The sequence below is a fragment of the Carcharodon carcharias genome, chromosome 3 (assembly GCF_017639515.1).
Source record: "Carcharodon carcharias isolate sCarCar2 chromosome 3, sCarCar2.pri, whole genome shotgun sequence".
Classification (NCBI taxonomy): domain Eukaryota; kingdom Metazoa; phylum Chordata; class Chondrichthyes; order Lamniformes; family Lamnidae; genus Carcharodon; species Carcharodon carcharias.
The window spans coordinates 56,848,866-56,874,971 of NC_054469.1; the positions used below are offsets into that span (position 1 = coordinate 56,848,866).

At 43.9% G+C, this 26,106-nt stretch overlaps 1 protein-coding gene across 1 annotated transcript in view; it reads right to left on the reverse strand.

Annotated features, from left to right (window-relative positions):
• Window positions 1–26,106, reverse strand: part of gpr158a (G protein-coupled receptor 158a) — a 641,632-nt gene that overhangs the window by 141,332 nt on the left and 474,194 nt on the right. Inside the window, exon 9 of the mRNA XM_041183940.1 lies at window positions 4,205–4,314. Within this exon, the coding sequence (XP_041039874.1) occupies window positions 4,205–4,314 (110 nt within the window). The remainder of the gene's footprint in view (window positions 1–4,204; window positions 4,315–26,106) is intronic.

Here is a 26,106-nt window from a genome sequence, read left to right on the forward strand (position 1 = left end):
AATAACTCTTTACCTCAGATGTGTTTTTGCAGAAAAAATGGCCATTAAATCCTGATCCATTAGAAATGGTCCATTAGGAATGTGAGTTGTGTACTAAAGAAAGCAGAAACCTAGCACTAGGGCTCTCAACACCTTTTTTCACACCCTGTGAACTAGTATATACAGAGTCATGGATCAGAAAATTGTCTTCTAATGTTTCAATCCCTCTATGGGATTTCATAGATTTCATGCATTAATGTGAAAACAAAAGCAGAACACCGTGGAAGCGACAATTGAACTAAACAATAGTGCAGTTCATTGTTTTGTGAGTAAGGTGCCTTTGATTTGCTTTCAGGCTAAATGGCATGGATTTCATAGATTTAGGAGGCACAGATGGGTAAAAGAGAAGTTTTATTGCTGTATTACTGAGCAAATAAGAGAATATTCAAAGATAAACCAGGTGATAGAAGGAGTTAATGTAAATGATTAGGCTCTACTTTAGAATACATTGTGTGTCCTATAGTACCAAGCTTTCACAAGTCCATCAATTTAATGGCTGTCTCAACAATGTGTCCTGATTATCAGACATACATCTCAGCTGGTCTGGGAAATGACTGAAGGACTGAAACCAGGATCTGAAGGTTCTGAGGATCTTTGGCAGACTATTGTTGATTGACAGTTCTGTAGCTAAAAGCTATCTGATGTGAGCAAAAGAGCCACCTGTTTTTCCAAGGTGACTTTTGCTGTATTGCTGATAGCATGGAAACAAACAGAGGGCTTCACGAGTTTGTCTTTCTCATGTAGAACTGTTTCATCAAGGATGGAAGTTATTTAAATAACTACACAAAACAGTTCAAAGTTTCCTGACTTTTACAGGGTGAAATTGCCTCAGATGGCAAGCTGCTCATTTTAAAACACACATTGATTTTATTTATCAAAGATAAAAGTGTCTGACAATTTGCTATCGCCCAGCTTGCATTATGACCTGAGGCCAATTTCACCCACTTAGGCAGGAATTTTATGGCCCACTCACAGCAGGGATGGGATCGTGAAATGCAGCAAGCCATTCTGAACTCCATTGACTTTGGTGAGAACGTAAAATCCCGCTGCTGTAAAAATTCTGCCCTTAGTGTTTAGAAAGAGCCAACGTAAGATTGCATGAATTATAATCTTTTGAAATCTGTTGAGTTTGTTCTTATTTATATTTAATTTTACCAATAAGTAGTTTATAGTCTGAGGCCTATGGTTTGTCAGGGTGGTGCTTATTTGTAAAGCCCAAGACAGCATAATGCATCGTTCCAATGAATTTATTAATATCATAAATGGGTTGCTGTTTACCATGCAAAATCCATGGGCAGAATTTTTCCTTCAGAGGATGAAAACAAAAGTTGGGACTGTCTGAGGGTCCCCAACCATCACGCCTCACCACCACCTCCCCACCCCCCCCAACAGGAAGCTGTCAGAGGCCCCAGTTTTCACAGGGGCGGCAAGTTGAATGGTTAGACATTGGACTTGTCATCCAATTAAGGACAACAGGCAAACTCTTGAAGCTGGAGGGCCAATCAGAGGTATTCTAGCTTGAAAGGAACAGCAGGCTGCATACAGCATAAGTTAAGAGAGAGAGCACTTTAAAATGGAGGCACCCTCTCTCCAACTTCTTTATATTTAAATCAAAATATGGCTTTTACAGCCAAACCACCACTCTGGGACGGTGAGAGGAGGAGGAACTCCTCTACAGGATGGCCTGTGGCTGCTCCTGCATCCAGGCCAAGAGGGAGGGCCTCAGGCCCCTGGTCTACTTCTGGGGTGCCATTTGCAGCCTGTTAAATTGTGCCCCGCTACGTGCAAAAACCTGGATGACGATGGGAAAATCCCATTTGCCCTCCTTTAATTGGCCTCGATAGGTTTTTAATGAGCCATGTCACCTAATCCACCAGGAGTGGTAGCCTTGCTGCTTGCCCCATTCTGCCTCCACAATGATCCCAGTCTGACCCGATCCCAGTCCCGGCAAGGGCTAAATATCAGATTGGTTTGAGTATAAGAGCATGTTTCAGTTCATAGGAAGCATGGATTTGTTTGTGAAACAATCTTTTATATACGACAGAAGAGAAACAATGTAGAGGATCCATGAATTATAACTATGCACTTGGTATTCAGTTCCGATTATACCGTACCGTATTTTTTATAACAGCAATGCAATGAACATAAATATATTTCTAAAAATATTGTTTTAAAGTTTGAATATTAACAATGTGTAACTACATTTTTATATAAAATGTGCAGCACAAGCTCTCTTGTCTGCACTAATCATCTGGACCTTTGCCAGAGCCTGTTCCTGTGGTTTCTGACCAATTTGCTTCCTGCTGTAAAAAGTGCTGACTTCCAGTCTCAGATCTCATCACTGACCCCCTCCTAAGCTAACCTCATTACTCAGTCTCCCCCCGCAGCTACAATGATCCCCACTCAAAGTCTAACCCACCTTTGGAGCTGACCCCTCATCATCGGTGAGCAACAGCAAAGGATAACAAGAAGTTTTGTTTTAAAAGAAAGAAATAAGTTGCACAACAAGCTATTTCAGGTTTTGGGATGTCGGTGGTTTATTCTTTCAGGTGGAAATGACATTTAGGAATTGTAAAATGATTAAACCAGTGCAGATTTGGATTTTCTTCCATCAATGTCAGAGGAGTAATGGACTGGGTGCAGGTCAATGGGACTAGTGGAATAATATTTCGGCACAGACTAGAAGGGCCGAATGGCCTGTTTTTCTGTGCTGTAGTGTTCTTTGGTTCTATGGAGTTAATTTTTAATGGGTCATTCATGTAAAGCAGGCATTATCGATTTTGCCACTTTTTGTAGATCTTTCCTGATTTTCACATGCATTGAAGTCAATGAAAATGAAACTTGTGGGATGTATACCAGACAGCTTATTTGATTTCTCCTGTTTTGCTCTTTTGTCCAAAGTCAAAATTACCCACATATAGTTCACTATTGTTCTAATTTAAATAACCTTCCTGCAGGCTGTCAAATTCATGCTCTGCTTAAGGTGGTCAGAGGGGGAGGGTAATGAGAAGGCTGAATCCCATTGTTAGGATGGAGTTTGAAGAACAGCCGGATAGTCAAGTGGGGACCTACTGGAGAGGCAGTTTGAGGACAGGATACAAGAGTGCAAAGTCAAGTAGGGCCAGGAACAAGGAGTGTAGAACACCTATTTGCTATGACATGAACCTCTGACTTTTTCACCCTTGTCTTATTTTCCTACATATAACACAAATGTATGTGGCTAATTTCTTGTAATATCTCTGTATTTGTACTGTAAACCTTGTGTTATCTGGCAATGTACTAACGGGAATTATCTAGTAACCGTAATTTCTGACAGCTCAATTTAGTTTTAATAGCTGGTCATTTTTCAGTTTGCAGATAATGCATTTTAAAAAATAATAGTAGATTGTATATGTGCAGAAATTGTTCTTAAGCTTTACATTAAAATGATTAAATTATTGGGTCAGTTTTGGCTACTGTGCCTGAACAAAGATATACTGCTCGAAGCAACTGTCAGTGAACTAACAACTCGATTTTATTAAAAGCCAGGCTGAAGGTCATAGTGTCACTTGTGGTGTCAGTTTGGTCTTCAGCTGTGGTGGTTTTAATATGATGCCTTTCTGTGCTGGGGCCCTTGACTGCTTTCTCCCTCCCCTCAAGAGAGAGCAACAATTTGTCTTGTGCCCGGAGTAATGGAACTCCCTGTTAACTGGCATTTTGATTAACCAGCACCGCACATTCCTGGAGCATGCCAAATAATAAAGATTTTACTGAGTTTTAAATAGACTTATTACAAATTGCTATCATAGGCATGGCTGAAACACACCTATTCATTTATAAGGGGAACTCCTTGGTTCAGTGAGAAACGCTCAATGTGAACTTGCCTACACCCAGCCCATAATTTCCTTTCATTAATGTTAATGAGTGGAAAATCTTGGGCTGCACGAGAGAAATTTTCCCAAATATCTTTCTGGTTGGTGATGTTTTGCACCAGAAGGATGTCAATGGAAAAAAGTGTTTAATGCATAGCAGTTTTCCTCCTTAACAAACAATATTTTAATCATTAACAAGGGTTAAATTGTTGATCACGCTGTAAGTTCTTAAACTGCATACTAATTTGCAGATCAGTAGATGGTATATAAAGGGCAGCTGTGAAGAAGGATGTGAGATAACAGGGAGACGGTACCTGTATAGCTTGAGAGTTACTGTCCCATAAACAATTGAAAAGCCTAGAAGACGAACCCATCGAAGAAGAATACATCTGAATATACTTGGCTCAAAGTACAGTATAACAACCTGCAGGAAGAAAACAAAAGCAATTATTTCTGCTCAAAGTGATGGTATCATTTCTGAAGAATGTGGACACTTGGCGCATGCAGTGTCCACATAAAGCATTTTTGGGTCAAGCCGGTACAGGGAAGAATGCAAAGTAAATCTTTCTTCATTCTAATCCCTCCTAATCTCATCAAAAATATTCCTTTAAATACTATCCAAACTCTGGACGGGAATATTAATTTAATGCTAGTTTGGTGACCCACTTCCATTATGACCTAGGTTCAGACTGCTTTAAATGTATCACAGCTAGCAAAGAGAAGATTTACGTCCTATAAGCCAGAATTCAAACCCAGAGATGAAAGGGCAATGTACTAACTTATTATATACCATTGTTCCTATGATGAGCATCCTATGTCTGCTTATTAAAAGGAAGCACTTTTGAGTTCTGTTGAATAGCATTTATTTAGAACATAATCACCTTTTCTCCATAATTTTGAAAATTATATTGGTGTTCTTTTATAAAGATATTCATAAATATTAAACAAAATTCTACATTGTTAAGAAATATGAATTTATAAAATTAGAAGAAAACATGTAGCACACAAATATATTTCATGTTCTTCTATTAGTTGTACTGCGATAGGTTTCCTAAAGAATATTTTGTAAACCAGTTGTCCAAAAGCTTGTTTGTAAATGGTGATAGAATAGATTTGCCAAAGATGTTCAAAGTTTTATGAATACAGTGTTTACAGAGTTCAAAAGTTCAGCATATTTGAAGACGATGAGATGTTGCCAATTTAACTTTAGCTCTTTGACAGCAATTGCAATAAATGCAATAACAAAAATTCAGGAAACCCCATGGCAGAAAAAGAAACATTTGTCGTGGAGTTGAAAGCATAGCATGAACACATTTGTCAATGAATGTAGTGGATCAGGTTTAATCAGAACAGTTAATCTCTCCATGAATCAGATCGTAGTTCTAGTGCAAAGCTGCAGTATGGGACAAAGATAGAACCTGTTAGATACAAATAAAAATACAAATATTAATAAAATAATAAGGAAATCTTTCAGCTGACATTCTAGGCTTACTGAAACCAATTCATGGCAAGAAATGTACAAAAGTAAAACAAAAACATAATTATCTGGAAAAACTCAGCTGGTCTGGCAGCATCGGCGGAGAAGAAAAGAGTTGACGTTTTGAGTCCTCATGACCCTTCAACAGAACCTTTCATGTTTATGTGAAGCGTTGGCAGCCTTTGCAAGGCTGCTCACAATGGCAAGTGGAAAGGCTCACCAGAGGGCTTCTCGTGAGCAGGCCAGTCCGGAGGATAGGCCAGCGGAGCAGGCGCGGCTGAAGGGTAGAGTAGCGGGGCAGACCAGGCCGGAGGGTAGGACGGGGGGCCAGTGTGCCCCTCGTTCTTCAGATGACTGCCTTGCTGCCCTCCTCGAGGAGGGGGCAGCACTGAGGGAGGTGCTGGTTCCCCAGGATGGGAGGAGGACCCCCCCCACCAACATGACAAAACGTGCCTGGGAGGAGGTGGCAGAGGTGGTGAGCTCCCATGATGTGGTGCAGCGCACTTGGATCCAGTGTCTGTGCTCTGGCAGGGTGAGTACTATGTTGGCATTGGTCATGTAACCTAGCAGGTCGGCTTACCCCCTGCTGCATATCCACCCCCGCCCCCCCAGCCCAAGTCCAAGTGTTTTGACTGCATTGAATCATTGACGACATGTGTCCTTTGCTGGGTGGGCCAGCAGATGTTGCCTATGCTGAGAACACCCTGAGAGGGTGGTGAAAAGATGGGTTTTGCCCCTGCAGCACGTGTTACACTGAGTCCCATATGACTGGTTTGGGGGCAACCTGGAGGAGCTGCATCTAGGTGCTGTGCTTGAACTCCTGGACACGTCCAAGTCAGGGTGATGACATGCTGGGAGGGGAGCTTAAAGGTGGTGTGGCAACGAACCATCTGCTGTGCACTGCGCTCCACGTGCTTGCGCCCCCTTGTTTTGGAAGGATGTGTGGTGCCTAATGTGATGTTGGCAGCATGTGTCTAAGGGGGGTGGGGGGTGTGGAGCAGGCCTAGCATCTTTGTGTGAGTGTTCAGCAGCAGTGGGGTGAGGAGGCACTGGAGCTCTGATATGTCCCACTCTGGTTGGCGTGAGCCGTGCGCGAACAGAGTCCATGTGCAATTTGCACTAATCAATCCTCGTCTCTCATTTTCAGGAGAAGAATGCTCATAATGTGGCAGAGTGTGTGAGGACAGGCGGTGGCCAGGCGCACATCGCCATTCTTGGCCGCTTCGAGCAGGAGGCCCTGGATCTGGAGAGGCGCCATGCGTCCAGGTGCACTGGTGCCGGTGAGGCTGGGGTGCCACGGCCAGGTATTTATGCCCAACAATGAGGTCAGCATTGTTCTCCCAACAGCTATAGGAGTGCTGAATGTTCAGTGATTTAATTTTGCAACATGGCTTGACCATTGCTTGTGGAAGGATGAGCGCATAATGATCCGAGGGACATGGATGGATTTTGTCATTGTCTCCACTTTAACTGATCCACTGTCTTTGTTCTTCCTTTCAGCATCATCGGAGCAGGGCCGGGAGGTGGAGCAGCAGGGGCCCCCTTTCACACTTGAGGGCCCTGAAGTCTCACCAGCATCTCTGCCAGGCAGGCACCAGTGCAGATACTAGCAACTCGGGAATTCTAACATCAGCTAGTGTCTCGGGGCACAGCGGTGAGGGCACTTCACAGTCGCTGGAGGAGCTGGCAGAAACAGAGAGTGCCCATGGGGCCAGCAGCGAGAGGGCTGCAGGAGACCAGGCACATGCTCAGTCGGTGCCTGATGATGTGCCTCTGGAATCATCCACAACACAGCAAATGCAGGAAATGCGGCTAGGTGTGCAGGAGCATCTGGGGGAGATACATGAGGCAGTGCTTGGCTTGGTCTCCATGATGGAGGAGGCTACGCAGAAGCAATGAGCCACATGTCTGAGTACCATGCGTCCCCCATGGAGAGAGTGGCGACTCTCATGGAGATGCTCCTCCAGGACACCCATCAGGGCTTCCTGGGGATGTGCTCTGACCAGCGAACTCTCAAATCGGCATTGACCTCAGCTGGCCAGTACCAGTGCGAGAGATGGTGTGAGCACCAACTTTCCCAGCTCGGTGCCCATCTGCCCATGGTGATCAGGGAGGTCCGAAGCAACCTCACATCAGCGCAGCAGCTGTCTGGCGTCTCTGCGGGCACCTCCCAGGGCGCTTCGGATGAGGGCAGCAGCTCCTCTGCCCCTCTCCCAGTGACTATAGCATCTGGTGAGGCTGTGACGACTGTGGAACTGGCCGCTCTCTCCCAGGCGGGGCCAGCACAGGATCCACGGGCCAGAGCATGACCACCAAGGTCATCAAGGCCAACAGATGTCAGCAGGCTGTCTCAGGTGCCACTCCCAGTGATGGGGCAGCACTAAGACATGGCACCTGGAAATGAAAACATAAGGCACCTTTGGCACAGCATGGGTTTTTCAGTGGTGCTTTTGTGTTGGCCCGAGATGAGGTCCTTATGATTTGTTTTGATTTGTAACACTATTGTTTTTTTTTGAATAAGTTGGTTTGCTTGATATAATAAATTCAGACATGTGACCATGGCTGATGGTGCCTCTTTTCTTCTGCATTTGGATGGTTTCCAAAGCTGTAATGAGTGCTTTGTTGGACATTCAGCTTTATTAACAAGGCCCTTAGTTACTGTTGCTAACCTGGCAGATTTTACACTAAGGTGTCGAGTATCGTGCCTACAGCCCAGGCTTGTCCTGGAGGTCCATCTGTGGTGTGCTAGCTGAAGATTTGTTAGATTAAAGCATCCCAGGTATCGCCGCATCCCTGGAGTATGCCTGGGTCAGCGCCTACCCCCTCAGCATTTCCCTGTACGTGCTCAACCTCAGACTCACTACTGGTCTCATCTTGTGGAGCCGCAGCCACTGTGTCGACATCTTCATCGTCCACTGCATCCCCCCTTTTCAGCGCAAGATTGTGCAGAGCACAGCATGCAACCACTATCGCCGAGACACGGTCTGGGGGGTACTGTGTTGCGCCCCCTGAGCAGTCCAGGCATCGGAATCCCATCTTGAGAAGACCGATGGTTCTCTGCACCACAGACCTTGTGGAGGCGTGGCTCCTATTGTACCGCTGCTCAGCTTCTATTCTTGAATGGCAGAGAGGCATTTTGAGCCACCTTCTGAGGGGATAGCCATCACCCAGCAGCCATCCATCAAGCCGGGCTGGAGCACTGAAAAGTCCCAGCACCTGGGAGTGTCTCAGGATGTAGGCGTCGTGGGAGCTGCCTAGATACCTTGCACAGACTTGTAGAATCTGCATCCTGTGATCACACACTAGCTGCACGTTCATGGAGTGGAAGCCCTTCCTGTTGACAAAGGCACCGGGCTCACCTGCTGGCGCCTTGATGGCCACATATGTACAGTCAATTGCACCCTGGACACAGGGGAAGCCAACAATGGCCATGAAGCCTCTGGCTCACTGTGTCTGGCTTGCCTGGTCCCAATGGTAGTGGATGAAGGTCAATGCACAGCTGAACAGAGCATCTGTGACCTGCTTAACACAAGTGTGAACAGCTGATTGAGAGACACCGCAAAGATCACCCACCGAGCTCTGGAAGGAGCCAGAGGCATAGAAGTTGAGGGCAGCTGTGACCTTCAGAGCCACTGGCATGGTGTCGATTGGTGACTCAAGGGCCTTGAGTGGCCTGTTAATTAATGGCGGGTGTGTATCAGACATCACTGCGTGCCTGCCCAGTGAAATATCATGATCATGCGCAGTGATGTTGGAGCGCTCGCCCAGTGTCACCGTGCATCATTTTACACGCACATGTGCGGGGCCCACCCCTGCACCCTAACAGGAAAATTCTGCCCATGATCCCAAAAAGCAAGCAACAGCTATTTTTTCTCATGTTTCTTCTACCTCCTCCATTGTCCCCTGGCAAGCTGAATTAAAATTCTTGTCCTCCTCTTCAAATCCCTACACCACACGTCCACTACTTCAGCCTTGCTTGATAATACCTCTGTATTGTGGGAGAAATGCCCTATGAATTGCCTTAAATGGATCCTCCAAATAGAGTCAGGAGTCAGAGCAAGTGCTGAGAGGGATAAGGGCTAAACCACAAAAGTTTGTAGATACTAAGCATTCCTTACCAAAACTAGAAACAGGTCTAGGGATGATTCATTAAAAGGCTAAAGGTATCCTCCCTTATCTGCCGCTGGGTGATACTTTTGTGAACAAAGACTTGAGAAGCTAGAGATAAAACAAGTAACCAGCAAGTCTAGGTGCCAGTGCTTCATTAGTTTAGGAATCATCAGGGGAACATGGCTAAGTGGTGTGAATGGAATGAAATATTAAAGTAGGGAAGTTTTACTGCAGTTGTACAGGACAATGGTGAATGACACATGTTGGAAGGGTTAATCCCTTTTCGATATCAAACCCACAGGAACATAGAAGTTAGGGGCAGGAGTAAGCCATTCAGCCATTCGAGCCTGCTCCACCATTCAGTAAGATCATGGGTGATCTGGTTATGGTCTCAACTCCACTTTCCTGTCTGCTCCCCATAATCCTTGACTCCCTTATCTATCAAAAATCTGTCTCTCAGCCCTGAGTGAATTCAATGACTCAGTGTTCACTGTTTTCTGGGGATGGGAATTCCATACACTAACAACCCTCAGAGAAAAAAATTCTCTTTATCCCCATCTTAAAAGGGAGACCTCTTATCCTTAAACTGTGTCTTCTAGCTTTATTCTCCCACAAGAGGAAACGTTTATGTATACCACAAACAGCAAAGGTCCCAGCACTGATCCCTGCGGAACTCCACTAGTCACAGCTCTCCATTCAGAAAAGCACCCTTCCACTGCTACCCTCTGTCTTCTATGAACAAGCCAATTCTGTATCCATTTTGCCGGCTTATCTTTGATCCTGTGTGACTTTACCTTCTGTACCAGTCTGCCATGAGGGACCTTGTCAAAGGCCTTACTGAAATCCATGTATATAACATCCACTGTCTTTCCATCTTTGTCACTTCCTCGAAAAACTCGATCAAGTTAGTGAGACAAGATGGCGATTTTGACATTAGAAACAGGACCATAGGACCATAGAAAAGTCCTGGCACATAAAGAGGCCATTTAGCCCATTGTGTCTGTGCTGGCTAAAACAAAAAGAGTTGAAAAAGAAACTAGCTGCTCATTTTAATCCCACTTTTCAGCACCTGGTCTGTAGCCTTGCAGGTTAGACCACTTCAGGCGCAGAAACAGGTACCTTTTAAATGAGTCGAGCGTTTCAGCCTCAACCACCAATTTAGGCAGTGAATTCCAGACATCCACCACTCTCTGGGAGAAAAAAAATAAGAATGTTCCTCATGTCCCCTCTAACCCTTCCACCAATCACGTTAAATCTGTGCCCCTTGGTTATTGACCGCTCAGCTAGGAGAAACAGGTCCTTCCTGTCCACCCTATCGAGGCCCTATCAGGATGATGAGGTTGCATAAGGTTGGGAATGTTGCTTTCTACAAGCCTATGGACTTCAATCTATTCAACAAATTGGTAATCTAATGCTATTAACTTCAGCTATCTAAGGATCTAATCTTAAAATTTGCCAACTTATATCAGTTTCAGACACTGATCTCAACTACAAATTAATAATGAACAAGTAAGGATCACTATGACATGGCTGAATGTAACCTCTTATTTATTTTGGCAATTAACCCATATTATTTGCATACTCATTTGTTAAAGTGGTACTAACTCTGGAGGTGAACTTCAACTGCAATGAGGGTACAAATTTGGCAGTATTGTAGTGGATGGGCCAGGCATATAACGGGTGGCTGATCCACTACCAACCGTTTTGTGCCCCTACCAGAGTCGAGTTTCGCCTTCCATGATTTTAAAGTCATTACTGAATTGTTAGTTCATAACTTTGTTCTGAGCTCTTTGAAATTTGCCACAAAAGGGTTAATTCCGACAATATCTTTGTAGAGATGCAGCCGCAATCCAACTCGGTTGGCCAAGACTTCGGTGCATTACATGGCCAATCAAAATTGAGCATGATTTGATCAAAAAGATACAACCAAGGAGGTTTGACATTAGAGGTGAAGATATTCTGTGATCAGCACAGTCTGTATTCTGTAGAGACACAACGTCAACCTACCTGGTGATCAGCACAAAGTGTTTGCCGCAGGATGAAACTACTGATAAGTAAAAGTGTTGTGTCTGATTTGTAATCCATGGTCGAGATTTGTGGCCACCTATTCTGATGAGAAGATACACAAAGGATTGAAAACTATGAGAGATGAAAACTACAAAGAATACCACTGGAGAAGGAAGTGGGCAATGTTTCGAAGCAGATGGACAATGTTTATTTGACTAACTAGCATCTGTCTTGCTCAAAAGGAACATTCCAGCAGCCCCACCATTGAAGATATAAAACCCATGAGCAAGGATAATCGGTGTTAGCCCTTATGGTCAACAGGAAGAAGAACACAGAGAAGACAGAAGCAACTGGCTGACTCCATTCGACTACAGACCGTTCACCTGCAGTGTAAATAAACTTTTAGCCACAATATTGGAAGCTACTCATCCGCTGTCAGAAAACTAAAATTGGAATAATAAATTGAATTCAGAAACCATCTAGAATCATAGTCAATTTTTTAATCCTAGGGTGGGATTTTCAGTGCCCTTTGGCGTCGGGGTCATGGTGGGTGTGAGTGGACAAAATGGTGGGAAGGCCAAAAACTGGTTTCATGCCATCGTGAAACCAGTTTGCGATTGTTCACTCCGCCCGTCAATGGTGGGCCGTGTTTCCTGCCGCCGCACATTGGGAATGTCAATTTAATACATCTGCATATCATTATAATCCCCGCTCGCCGGAATCGTCCCCCCCACGCTGGGGCTTCAGAGCACATTGGCCTGATTGCATGCCAACATGTTTCACAACAGCATGCTAGCTGCATTTCGAGGGGAACTCGGAGGTGAGTGCACACCAAGGTTGTGCAGCGTTCGTGAGGGTCACTCGTTTAAGTTGAGCCACCACACATTCAGGCGAGGGCACAGACAAATCATTTTTTTCTAGTCTGCTGACAGTGTGGTGCCGGGTCAAAGGTTGCGCTGCGGCTGTGGCAAGTTGGGGGGTGGGGTGGGCAAGATGGCATGCTGCGAGGCGAGTTGGGGGTGACAAGGACTGCACTGCATCGGAGGCGAGTTGGGGAGGGCAAGGCAGCCCAGTCTGATGGTAGCGCACAAGCACATGCGGGGGGGCAGGGGGAGGGAAGCAGTCACACATTAGGGAAACTTTGTATAAAGTGGCAATTCCTCCACAGCTGAGACAGTTCAGGCGCAGCCACATAGGTATGATTGGAGTCGGGCCACTTATCTACTTGTCTGCCCACTTAAGCAATACAGGGGGCTGAAAGTGCCGCCAAGTGCTCCAGAGCTTTTCATCCCTCGGGCACAGACTGCAAACTACTTAGCGTTTTAGTGGACCGCAGAACAGTTGGATGACAGGGCAAGTTGTACAATCTCTTTGCTAAAGCTAGCCACGGAGCAGTCACTGGTGGAGGTGCTCACAGCCCATTGCAATGTCATCATCTCTTTTGGACCAGTCTCCCCCATGGTTCAAGCTAACAGTGCAGCCTTGCAGTGCAGATTAGGAGAATGCCTGCGCCTGAGCTGAGAGCACATGCAGTCCAATGGGCAAAGCAGCTGCTAATCGGTCGGGTGGAGTGGGGCAGAGGTGGGTGGTGTTTCGGGCAGCACATTAATCTCTGGCCATCCAAGTGGCGGCCAGCAGTCTCCGAGGTGCAATAAAGGGCCTTCAGACTTAACCAAGAGAGGTTTTTCGTACACCTATGCTAACCCATGCATCTCTTTCTTTCATCCTGCAGGAGGAGTGCATCAGGAGCATGGAGCCTGGTGACCTAGCTGTATGCCTCGAGGCATTAAGAGAGCAGAGCCAATGGAGAAGAGAGTGACGGAGGTGCTTGGCTGGGCAGAGGGAGGAGCAGCAACCTCAGGAAGAAGTTGTAATTGGGGTTCCTGTGCACGCCACTGAAGAAACGCAGCGAGCTGTCGTTGATCAGCGCCTAGCTAGACCCAAGGTCTATTGATGGTGCTTGTCATTCCTGCAGTTGACAGACAACCAGTGTCGCTGAAGACTGTGCATGTCTAAGGAACTGGTCAGTCACATTTACCACCTGCTGCAGGATTTGGCACCACAGGGACATGGAGGGTATCATTGCCAGTGGCCATGAAAGTGACCACAGTGCTCAATTTTTATGCCAGTGGCTCCTTTCAGGGCTCTACAGGTGACTGATGTGGGATATCACAAGTCTCCACCCACAAATACATCCATGAGGTCATGGACACCACCTTCGCAAAGGCACACAACTTTGTGCATTTTGCCCGGGATCAGGAAAGCCAGGAAAAAAGAGCGCTGGGATTTGCCCAGCTCTCAGGTTTCCCACAGGTGCAGGATGCCATCAACTGCTTTCACATGGCGCTCAGATCTCCATGGCAACAAACAGCCAATTATGTCAACCACAAGGGCTTTCACTCGCTTAATGTTCAGCTGGTGTGCAACTACCACAAACACATCCTGCAGGTCTGTGCATGGTATCCAGGGAATGTGCACGAGTCATACACTCTCAATAGGTCTCAGATCCCTGATGTCTTCCAGGATCCAGAGAGGCTGCAGGGTTGGCTCCTCAGAGACAAGGGCTACCCACAGAGAATGTGGCTGGTGACGCCCCTGCGGCAGCTTCAGAGTGCAGAAGAGGGAAGGTACAATGAGACTCAAGCTGCAACTTGCACTTGAGTGGAGCAAACCATCTGAATGTTGAAAATGAGATTCCGGTGCCTGGACCGGTCTGGTAGAGCCCTGCAATACAGTCCACAGACGGTGTCACGCATTGTCGTCACCTACTGCACCCTTCATAACTGGGCACTGCAACAGGGAGAGGAGCTGGCTGAGAAGGAGATGGAGGAGCTGCATGTCTCGTCTGATGAGGATGACGTTGACGGAGATGAGGGTAAGGAAGTCCTCAAAGGCAAGGATGACGGCAGTGGTCAGACGAGGCAGCACACTTGGAAGGCCACATAGCTGCTAGATTTATGGAGGATTATGATGACATGCAGTGAGGAGACACCATAGATCCTCACACTACATCTGTGAACATTTGACTCCTGTCTGGTAGGTGGTAGCATATGTCTGTGATAAAGCTCCTTTCACGGAGACGCTGCAGATGCCCATAGTCCCTTCATTCCAGGAAGGAATTGATTACAAAAGTAGGGAGGTTATGCTTCAGTTGTATAGGGCATTGGTGAGACCACATCTGGAGTATTGTGTACAGTACTGGTATCCTCATTTAAAGAAAGGTGTAAATGTGTTAGAAGCAGTTCAGAGAAGGTTTACTAGACTAATACCAGGAATGGATGGGTTCTCTCATGAGGAAAGGCTGGACAGGTTAGACCTGTATCCACTAGAATTTAGAAGAGTAAGAGTTGACTTAATTGAAGCCTTTAAGATCCTAAGGGGTCTTGACAGGGTGAATGTGGAGAGGATGTTTCCTCTTGTGGGAGAATCTAGAACTAGGAGTCACTGTTTAAGAATAAAAGGCCGCTCATTTAAAGACAGAGATGAGGAGAAATTTTTTCTCTCAGAGGGTTGTGAGTTTTTGGAACTCTCTTCCTCAAAAGGCAGTGGAAGCAGAGTTTTTGAATATTTTTAGGGCAGAGCTAGATTGATTCGTGATTAACAAGGATGTGAAAGTTTATCAGGGGTAGGCAGGAATGTGGGGTTGAGGTTACATCCAAATCAGCCATGATCCTATTGAATGGCAGAGCAGGCTTGAGGGGTCGAGTGGCCTACTCCTGCTCCTAACTCGTATGTTCATATTTTCATATGACGACATGCAGTGGGGACACTCCATAGATCCTCACATAGCTTATGTGAATGTCTGATTCCTGTCTGGCTGATGGCAGATCACTTGCACTCTGCACAGGGTCATATCATGGAGTTGCAGTGGGAAATTTTAACTTCTCCTGATCCTCGTGAGCTGAACCCTTCAGAGCCACACTGTCACCGGACACAGATACTGATGTGATCAGAAGACCAGCCACACCTCAAAAGGTGCTGAGCCCATACAGAGGGAAAGACGGAACTCTGTGCCACTGGCCAAGGATATTCTGACGGCAATAATAAGCCCCATCACGGTGTAGGCATGACTGTTGTGTCCAGTGACTGTGAAGGCACACCATTAGTGCGCTGGGAAGGTTGCACAAAGCACAGGGAAGAGGCCTTAGACTGAGACATTGCCTTTATCGTGTGCAGGTACCAAGATTACATATCTGAGTGACACGAACACTGCTCATCAGAATGTCATTTACAATAATGAACATTATGTACAAGTGATTAACACCTGTGCCCAGGCTGTGCAACTACATCTTTTTAACCTTCCTAACCCTGCCACTATGTTTTGGTGCTCCCCCAACATCCACAACAGAGGGGGAGGCAGCCTGCTGACTACTACGCACTATCTGTGATGACCTTGGTTGGCGTCCGCTAGAGGGTCAAGATCTGTTTTCGGGGTCCTGCTGTGTGGCAGTGGCACCCTCCTTGGCCTATGGAGCTGGAGCTGCTGGGGTCATAGGAAGAAGGGGTTTGGACAGGCTAGACACTCTTGGACTCACCTGGGTGGATGGCCCCGGGGTGTGCACCTCCTTACGGGTGCCCAAGGGCCCCTGGCTGGCTCCTTGAGGAGAAGAGGAAGCTGGTGTGAGATCGAGCTGCCCTGCACCCCACTTGTGTTGGCACTGTTGGAGGCCATCTATGGCATCAGCAATGGGGTTGCTGCCCCTCCTATGGCCACAGCGGGTGTAGGGGACATCTCGGCAGGCCTCCGTGGTGTCCAAAAGGCATTCCAGGGACATGTAATTGAATTGGGGGCTGCAGCCTTCTTGTCTTTTGGGGTCATGTCTTCTGTGCAGCCGTCCTGGGCTGGAAGCACTGAGAGGTGTGCAAACTTTAAACACTACACTTTAAATATGAAACCCAGCATGAGGAAGTGGTGAGGTGACAAAGTGGCGGGTGAATCGGTGGCTGCCTGTTAGTGAAACAGCTTGTTTCCCAGGAATGCATGATTAATGAGGCGGCATTGGGACAATATAGTGTGAAAACCCACCATTGTGGCCAACGGGTAAAACATAATTTTTCCCACCAGCTACCACTCTTAGCACAAATTTGGGATGGTTTCGCCCCTGGAGTAAAAGAACTTGCAAAAGAACTGGGCATATATTTACCTTACACATTTTGCAGATTTTGATGGAAGTTGGTCGTTTAAATATAATCCTATCAGTTTGGTGAGCTAAATTTAGGCATCATTAACTCTTCGGAAGAGACTAGGTGACTTTATAGAAAACCAGAACAGGCTAAGACCTCTCCTGCTGCTTCTATCTAAAACCAATTAGGTTCTATTCTTATTTTGGACCATTTGTTCCTAATCCCTATGAATATCTAACATTGAAAATGTTGTCTGCATAAAGCACACACTGGCACTAACAGCAGCAGGCAGATGCCACACATTGTGAAACTTCTACAAAGGTGTCTTCCAGGCTTCATTATTAGCTCCCTATTTAATTTTAAAAAGTCTCTGGCTTCATTAAGTGACGAACACATAGTCTAGGCCTGAACTTCACTGAGGAGGTGGAACAGCTTCCAGCTTTACCAACTGATGCTGCACACTATCTGGATGTGTGCCCTTAGACCAGGCATGTGACTTTTAAATTATTGGGATTAGTGACTGCTTGCACGAAGAAACCAATAATGATCCCCTTGCACAGTATCAGTGTCAGTAGCTTAATGTAAAGTTTCATGACGACCATCATTTCTAGAGACCAAAGGTTCAGTTGTGGCACTTTTTTTAAACCCAAGGAATTCTAACATTGCCAGACTGATTTATTGGCCTGGATTTTCATCCCCATGGCAGGACACACTTGCCTTGGGAAAAAGTGCCTCCAGAGGGGCAGGTGTGGGATGGAGTTGGACCTGCCAACCGCGGATGCAGATCAGATAGACACAGGGGCTGCAGAGTGCCAAGACGGGCTGTTTAAAAGGTCCGCCTCGATTCTCTGGGACTTCAGGCTGGTTGTTTTCTTCCTAGCCCTCCTAGCCCTCAACTGTCCTACTCTCCCAACCCCTTTGCCCTCACGCTCTTCATGACAACTCACCCAGTAACCACCATGGACAAACAAAAAAAACTCATTCATGAAAGCCCATTCAGTTCATTTAAATCCCCTCAAGTACTTGATCCCTAACTTCTGTATTCATAACGCCATATCATCTAATCCTTTAGTAACCTCTTTGAGCTCTCACTCAAACTGTGAACTTATACCCCTCATGATAATAATGATAGGTTTTGAAAGCAGTCGAGCATTAATAATACTATAATGAAAGCACTTAGACCAGTCAAACAGCTACTGAAGCTGCAAGAACAGATTTTTTCTCAACTCTTATAGACACCGGTTGGCTGTTTATTCAATTTTTAAAGGATTAGCCATTTAAATAACTTGGCAGCTGACAATTCTACAGACCTTATCTGCCCTTTAGAAGCACTTACAACTTCTCTAAAGAATTATAACTCCCACAATACGGGATAAGGCCCTCGGTTTAGTGAAAATGGAGTCCGGTTGAAGTCAGCACTGAACATAAACGGACGGTACGCTGATGACACAGTGATACTTGCAGAATCAGAAGAAGCACTACAAAATATTGTAGATCAAGTAAAAGATTGAATATGAACACCAAGAAAAATCAGTGGTCGTTAGAAGCAATACATCAGAAGAAACTAAAGTGAAGATTGAAGTGGCTGGTGTCACACTGGAACAAGTAGGTAAGTTTGTCTATTTGGGACAAATGATAACAGAAGATGGTAGATGTGATGCCAAAGTAGAGACAGCCGGAAGTAATTTTATGAAGATGAGGGATGTGTTAACAACAAGAAAACTCAAGCTTGTAACAAGCAAAAAAACTCATAAGATGCTACATTCTATCCACTTTCCTGACTGCCTCAGAAACCTGGACAATTAATAAAGATCTGTGGAAGAAATTAAAGGCCTTTGAAATATAGATGCTAAGACGTATGCTTAAAATTCCTATACAGACAATAGGACAAATGAAGCAGTGCTTGAAATTGCAACACCAAAAGGAACACTAAAATGACATCCGGAAAAGATAATATCAGTATTTTGGCCATTTGACCAGAATGAAAAAGCTACAGAGATCTCTTCCAGATGACAAAGTGGAGGGCAGCAGAAAGTGGGCATAGATGAATGACGGACATCACAGAACGGTTGCAGATGAACTACAGTGGATGTGTTAGGATGGTGCAAGACAGACGAGCATGACACCATGACAGTTGATCTCCTGGTAGAATAGCTACGAGCAACACAGGACAGGAGGTACTAGCTACAAATTGCTTCTAAATAAACTGTGCTTTATAAAAGAGACCCAGTACATGTTGACAACACTCAATTTTAAGCCATTTCCGCAGCTTAATGCATCAAGTTTAAGGTGATCAATAAAGGAAGTATTAGCAAGATTGCCTCATTGATGCAAAAATGATTTGTGCTAGAAAAATAAGCCTCAGTGTTCTTACTTCCATCGACCACACACTGATAAAATTATTTGTGATTAATGTTCTCTATTTCACAAGTGTGATAATGGATTCTAAATGTGAAAGTCTTTGTTGGAGTCAGCAGGAATGGAGGGTCAAAGAGTGTAGCCTCTCAGTGCCTTGTAGTTATGTAATAATTAATCAGCATTAGTCTTTATTTGTAAATAAGGAACACTTCCATCTCTAGTGGTGGGATTTGGGTGGGGGAGATGGATCAAGACTCAATTCAAATGCTTCAATTTGCCTTTTTCTCTATAGTTCTAAATTCCTTTGTCTATTTGTATGGAATTCTTTTGCTGTTCAGTACTTAAGGCTGAATAGGAGCTTTGGGATTAAGGATTCCTTTCATTTCAAATTCAAATTGGCAAAGCTGTATATTAGCCAGAAAGTCAAAATCTTTAAAATGTCTCATTTTCTTAAATCTGTTCTACTTCTCACAGAGACAAGTTCAATCGTCAACAGAATCAACAGGTTAGAATAATAAGATACACAGAATGATAAGAGTGTATTTTAAAAGATTTAGAAGAGCAACAACACTTATATTGCATCTTTAATGTAGCAAAATGTTTCAAGATGCTTCATCAGTGTGTTATCAATCAAATTTTGACACAGAGCCAGAGATAGTGATAACAGGACAGACGATGAAAAGCTTGGCCAAAGAGGTAGGTTTTAAGGAGCATTTAAGGGAGGAAAGAGAGGAAGAGACTCGGGAGGTTTCTGGAAGGAAATCCAGAGCTTTGGGCCAAGGCAGTTGAAGGCACAGTCACCACTGGTGAAGCAATTAAAAACAGAGAAACACAAGTGGCCAGAATTGGAGGATCATAAAGATCTTGAAAGCTCATAGGGCTGGAGCAGGTTTCAGAGGTATGGAGGGATCTGAGAACAAGGACAAGAATTTAAAACAAAAACAAAAATTGCCAGAAAAACTCAGCACGTCTGACAGCATCTGTGGAGAGAAAGACAGAGTTAACGTTTCTGAAGAGTCATATAGACTCGAAATGTTAACTCTGTCTTTCACTCCACAGATGCTGTCAGACCTGCTGAGTTTTTCCAGCAATTTTTGTTTTTGTTTCAGATTTCCAGCATCTGCAGTATTTTGCTTCTATACAAGGATTTAAAAATTGTAGCATTGCCAGGCTGAGAGCCAATGTAGGTCAGTGCAAATTGGGTAAATGGGATTTGGTGTGAGTTGAGACATGGGGAGCATTGTTCTGGATAAGCACAAGTTTATATAGGGTGAAAGAGGGGAGGACCATTCAGGAGAGCATTGGAATAGTCAAGTTTAGAGGTAACAAATGTATGGACAAGGGTTTCAGCAGCTGATCAGCTAGGGCAGGGTCAGCGTTGGGTGATGTTACAGAGGTGGAATTAGGCATTCTTGCCAATGGAATGGCTATGCGGTCTGAAGCTCATCTAAGGGCCAAGTATGACACCCAGGTTGTAAAAGGTCTGGTTGAGCCCCAGGTATGGTGGGCAAAATTAATCTGCAACATTGGTTCACTGCTCAGTCTGCCCTTGGGGCTGAAAGATGAGGAGAATGGAAATCAACAAGTCTGAGTGCAGAGACCTGTCAAAGCCATAGGCAAGCAGAGAACATGGCTCTGGCACCTGAGCACAGCAATTCATTAGTAAGGAGTAGGGCATGATAGGGAAAGGCATGGATGGGTCTGAGTGAAGAGATACAACATGAGCGAGCGGAAGGCCATGGAAGGGGAAATAGTCAACCAGTATTTGGAGAAGCTGAGGGATGGAAGAGGTAGAAGTGGCAACTGGGACTCAACAGACCTCAGGCGGTTGATACCCAAGGGAACAGTAACACAATGTTATTTTGTCAATGGAATTAAGAAATCTCAATGTTAATTCACTATTCTGCACAGGTATACTTAAAAATGACAGGTAGGTATGACATATAGGCAAGAGGAACTTGTACAACAGAAAAAAAATAACGAAAATATAAAGTATTATAGGATGCTTACATGGATGCTTACATGGATACTTACATGTAATATGCAAGATTTTTAAGCTATTGTAGATGTATGCATAATTTATATTTAGCTTATGATTACACTTTATAGTGTGGCATTTAAAAAGCAAAACTTTAGACTTTTCACCTGATTGGCTGAACTTCTATCCCCAAGCTGCAACAAAACACAACTGGATGATTACGGAGCTCAACAATGAAAAAGCAGCAAAACGAATCTTCAAGAAGAACCACTTTTTTTAGATTTCTTTTGCTACTTACTCATTATTAGTTTATTAAACTCCTTAACCATCCAGTTGTGTTTTGTTGCTGTTTCATGAAGATGGAAGTTGAGCCAATTAGTCTCTGCTTAACTCCACCCATAAACATCCACTCCCTCCATCACCGACTCACAGTAGCAGCAGTGTGTACCATCTACAAGATGCACTGCAGGAACTCACCAAGCCTCCTTAGACAGCAGCTTCCAAACCCACAACCGCTACCATCTCGAAAGACAAGGGCAGCAGACAGATGGGAACACCACCACCTGGAGGTTCCCCTCCAAGCCACTCACTGTCCTGACTTAAAAATATATCGCTGTTCCTTCATTGATGCTGGGTCAAAATCCTGGAACTCCCTCTCTAACAGTACTGTGGGTGTACCTACACCACAGGGACTGCAGCAGTTGAAGAAAGTGGCTCACCACCATCTTCACAAGGGCAATTAGGAATGGACAATAAATGCTAGCCTAGCCAGCGATGCCTACATCCCATGAATGAATTTTTAAAAATCTAACAGCAATTCTACTTAGTTCTTCTTAAAGGGCCAAATTCAGTTCCAACTTTGAAGCAAAATATTGAATCATGCGCTGCATGTTATAACACTCCTACCATTATTAAACAACACAATTCTCCAATTAGTTGTAAGAAATGCTATTGGAGATCCAGTTGTATATAAAGTGAAACACGCAGTCAATAGTTAAAGACTATTCAATTTCAAGCTTCAGTTCCAACTTCAAAATCTTTTATACAGTTTTATCAGTTTATGAGGCCCTAGCTTGGATTATTAGGAGAACATTGAAAAAGAATCTTCCTCCTTCTAGAATTTGCCCATGTCCTCTCCTGGAAGTATTGTACTGTATCGCCGTGCGATTCCTCTGGAGCCTTTTGCTCCTCCTATGAAATGAGGACCCTTTATATGTGAATCTTGACATTGAGACAATTCAAGTGGAAAACGTGACATGATCACATCACAGATTAAACTTTAATGCTGAAAAATCACAACAGGCTATCATCAGGTAAGTCATCCCTTACGGAGCATGGTTATGCCCACAAGCACATGAGTTGAAACCAGTCGCTTTTGAAACATTACATTTTTCTGATTGAGCTCTGTAACTGTGATAAATCATGTTCCATTGATACCCGCTAAAAGAAAACACAAGGACCTGGATTTTACAGTGGTAATGATAGTGAAGCTATCGATGTTCGCCATCGCTACTGCACTGAAACTGACATCAATTCCAGGAGTTTTCACATATACAGAATAAAATAGAAATCTAGAAGTTGCTTTTCGGTGATTTTACTCTTCTCCAGAGGGGCGCTGTTGAGCCCACAGCAGACTGCAAACAGATAGAAATCACTGAGCTGATGAGAACTTGCCTTTTTACGGAATTAGTCTTGCTGTAAAAATCCTTTAAAAAGTTATGCCCTTTTGAATGAGGTGGAACTGGGTTTTTAATGGCGTACAGACTGCATAATACTTATTTAAGAGCCACAAAGAGAGTTCTTGGCAGATTTTACTACCTCACTTCATGAATTAAATGGAGGAAGTCAAGGGATATATCAACACTCACCATTATTCTCATACCAGTCATTATTATGCAATTAGCTTCCTAAGGCAGGCACCACATGCTATTCTACATGATATGAATGAGACTACTGTTGTCTGTTTACTTGCCAGTACATGCAGTATTACAAATATTAGGAATATAATTATTTGGTCTGATTCATATGCATGCTTACTGCGAATCAGCATCAGGATATCAATATGGAAATAATTAGAATTTTGCACAGTAGTGGGAGATTTTTTTGTTACAGTATTAATACTGAAGAACTGAACTCAACAGAAATAAAGTAACAGGAAATATTTCACAGCCCTAATGCTTCTTACAATGGGAAGCTTACAATACCAAATGAGGTAACGAAATGAGAATGCTTTGATCAATAACTTATCGGCTGATTATTTAAACTCCTGCAGACAGAAGTGGTAACTGTGATTCATTTATGATATTGGAGCTAGATCTGAGGATTGTCTTCAGATTGATCTTGTGTTCACAAAGTGTGGATAATGAGGCATCAGAAGCAGAAAGGACACCCCTAAGCATAGAATAAAACACGAGTCATGTTGTTGCCAGGCATCCAGAGCCATTATTTTTTAGTCTCAATGGCAGTGACAATAAGATTGACAGCTGCCAATATCCACCAACTGCCATGCACCACCCCCCACCCCCCACCCCCCACCCCCAACCCAACAACTCTGCTGTAAGCAGATCAGCTTGGTGAAAATTCAGCCCAAAAAGTACAGGGTGTGTGAATTAGAATATTTAATTCAATGTAAAATCACATACAGAAAGCAAAAAAGAGAGGGATCCAATGATGGGATTAGGGGACATTAAAAAAAAGACAGAGAAAGTAAAGATGAAATTATGTTAGCTTCTATCTTTTAAAAATCTGCAACAACTTGTTTTTTAGCAAAGAGAAGGCTGAGACATGACCTTCAAAATCATGAAGGGGTTCAAGAAGGTAGATGTAGAGAAGATGTTTCCACGTGTAGGGCGAGTCCAAAACTAGGATCCATTAACACAAAATAGTCAATAATAAATCCAATAACAAATCCAAGAGAAATTACTTTATTCAGAGAGTGGTTAAAATGTAAAACCTGCTATGATATGGAATAGTTGAGGCAATGGGCATAGACACATTTAAAGGGAAGTTGGATAAATATACGATGAGAGTGAATAGAAGGATATGATAATATTATTAGATGGACTACAGTTGGAGGGGGCTCAGGTGAATTGTAAATATGGCATAGATCTGTTGGGTTGAATGTCCAATTTCTGTGCTGTAAATTTTATGTAATGCAGGCAATAATTAAAATCAGAAGGAGTGAGAATCCACACTTATAAAGGTTATCTTCTCTGCCATCTTCATTGGTGTGCTGTCAGTCCACTTCCCACCCATTCTGGACAGAAAGCTGTGGAAAGTTGTACGGCCTGGAGGCTGCCCACTGATAGGTAGGCGATGGCCTTGTATTCCAGGGGGCCTTGCAGTGGAGTCATGTTCACGAAGGAAAATGAGTGTGAGCTGGGAAAGTTTAACCTTTTCCTGTGGTACCTGCAGGAGCACAAAGGGAAGATAAGCACTTGCCTTTTTCAGCTTCTCCTCGATGGGAAAGCAACAGAGGCTTTTCCCCATAGGCCAGTTAAAAATACTAGTTTCTGCTAATGGCGCAAATGGAAAAATGTGGTGAACACAGTGTTGGTTTTGCCCAAGTTTCCAAACAAACTCATTACCATATGCATGATAGAATCAAAGCAGAGAGCACGTTTTGTGGGGAAAAGCAAAACTAAAGGCTATCAATATAAGATAGTCACCAAAAAATCAAACACGGAATTCTGAAGAAATGTATTTACCCAGAGAGTGATGAAAATGTGGAACTTACTACCACATGGAATAGCTGGGGTGCATAGTGTAGATGCACTTAACAGGATGTTAGATAAGCATATGAAGGAGAAGGGAATAGAAGATTATGCTGGTAGAGTTAGCTGATGAAAAATAGTTGGAGTCTCAAGTAGGGCTTAAAAGCCAGCATGGACTGGCTGGACTGAAAGGCCTGTTTCTGTGCTGTTTATCTTATGTAATCCATGAAGCAGCATAATCAATTAAAATCAATTTCTGACTGAAACAGGTCATTGTTCAACATCACAAAGAGGAGTGGGATTGCTGAGAAATGAGCCATTCTTCAATTGTTCTTGGTCTAACTGTTTAATTGGCTTTAACTGATTGTTTTGATCTGTCCTTGGTACATAGGGCCTGTGACCAGCAGTCATTTGAGGCCATGCAGGTGTTTCCTGTAATGTACTGAGTTTAGACTAACTTAAAGTGAATTTTAAGTAATTTAAAGTAATTATCACAGCAACAGGAGAAACACAACAGGATCAGGCTTTAACTAGGTGTTGGTCACTGTTGCACAGGTCAGTATTGCTGCATTCACGTGATCATGAGTGCCTATGCGCCTGACAATTTGGTCACCATGCTGACTCTAACTCGCATCTTTTCATTTTCATTGCAGGAACGGTCATTACAATAGTGGTCCCCGACTGTTTGAATTCAGGACTTTGTTAAATATCCATTTATTTGATTGATGGCGCAGATCTGCCAGAATCTTCCTCTTTTAAGTTAACCCTTTATTTGTTCTTGTTTTGTGGTATCTCTCACAAGTACATAGGGGTATATAAATAAGATAAATTCAACCAGCCCAAGCTGCTCAGAGCATATTACAAACTACCAAAATTCAGAAGAACCATTGGTCTATATAATGTAACTAGATGCAGGAAGAATTTTCCTGTATTGATTTTTATAGAAAATGATAGATACATTTTTTATAAAAAAAGCTTTATGAATTTACCACAGACCCATTAGTCTTACATCAACTGGCAAAATAATGGAAATTGGTCATTAACGACAAATCTGAAAACTATTTATCTGATAGTAAACTAAATAAATATCAGGCCACAGTTTAAAAAAAACATATATTGTTTACATTCTACCTCACTCACTTGCATTCAGAAACACAATGCACACTGGGCAGGTATTCAGACCACAAACTTTGAAGTGGTGGAGAAGTTGAGTAGGGGAAGGCACCCAAGGACCTAAATAAATTTTGCAGGTGGGGAGGACTACAGCAAGTGAACTGCAATGTAGGTAAATGAAAGCTCTTACACACTGAAAGAAAAGCAAATGGGAGACATTCAATCAACATACTAAACCAGCATGAACATCCATTCCTTCCATCACCAGGGCTGCAGTGTGCTCTTCAAAGGTTCTTCAGCAGCACCTCCCAAATCCACAATATCCACCAGCTAGAA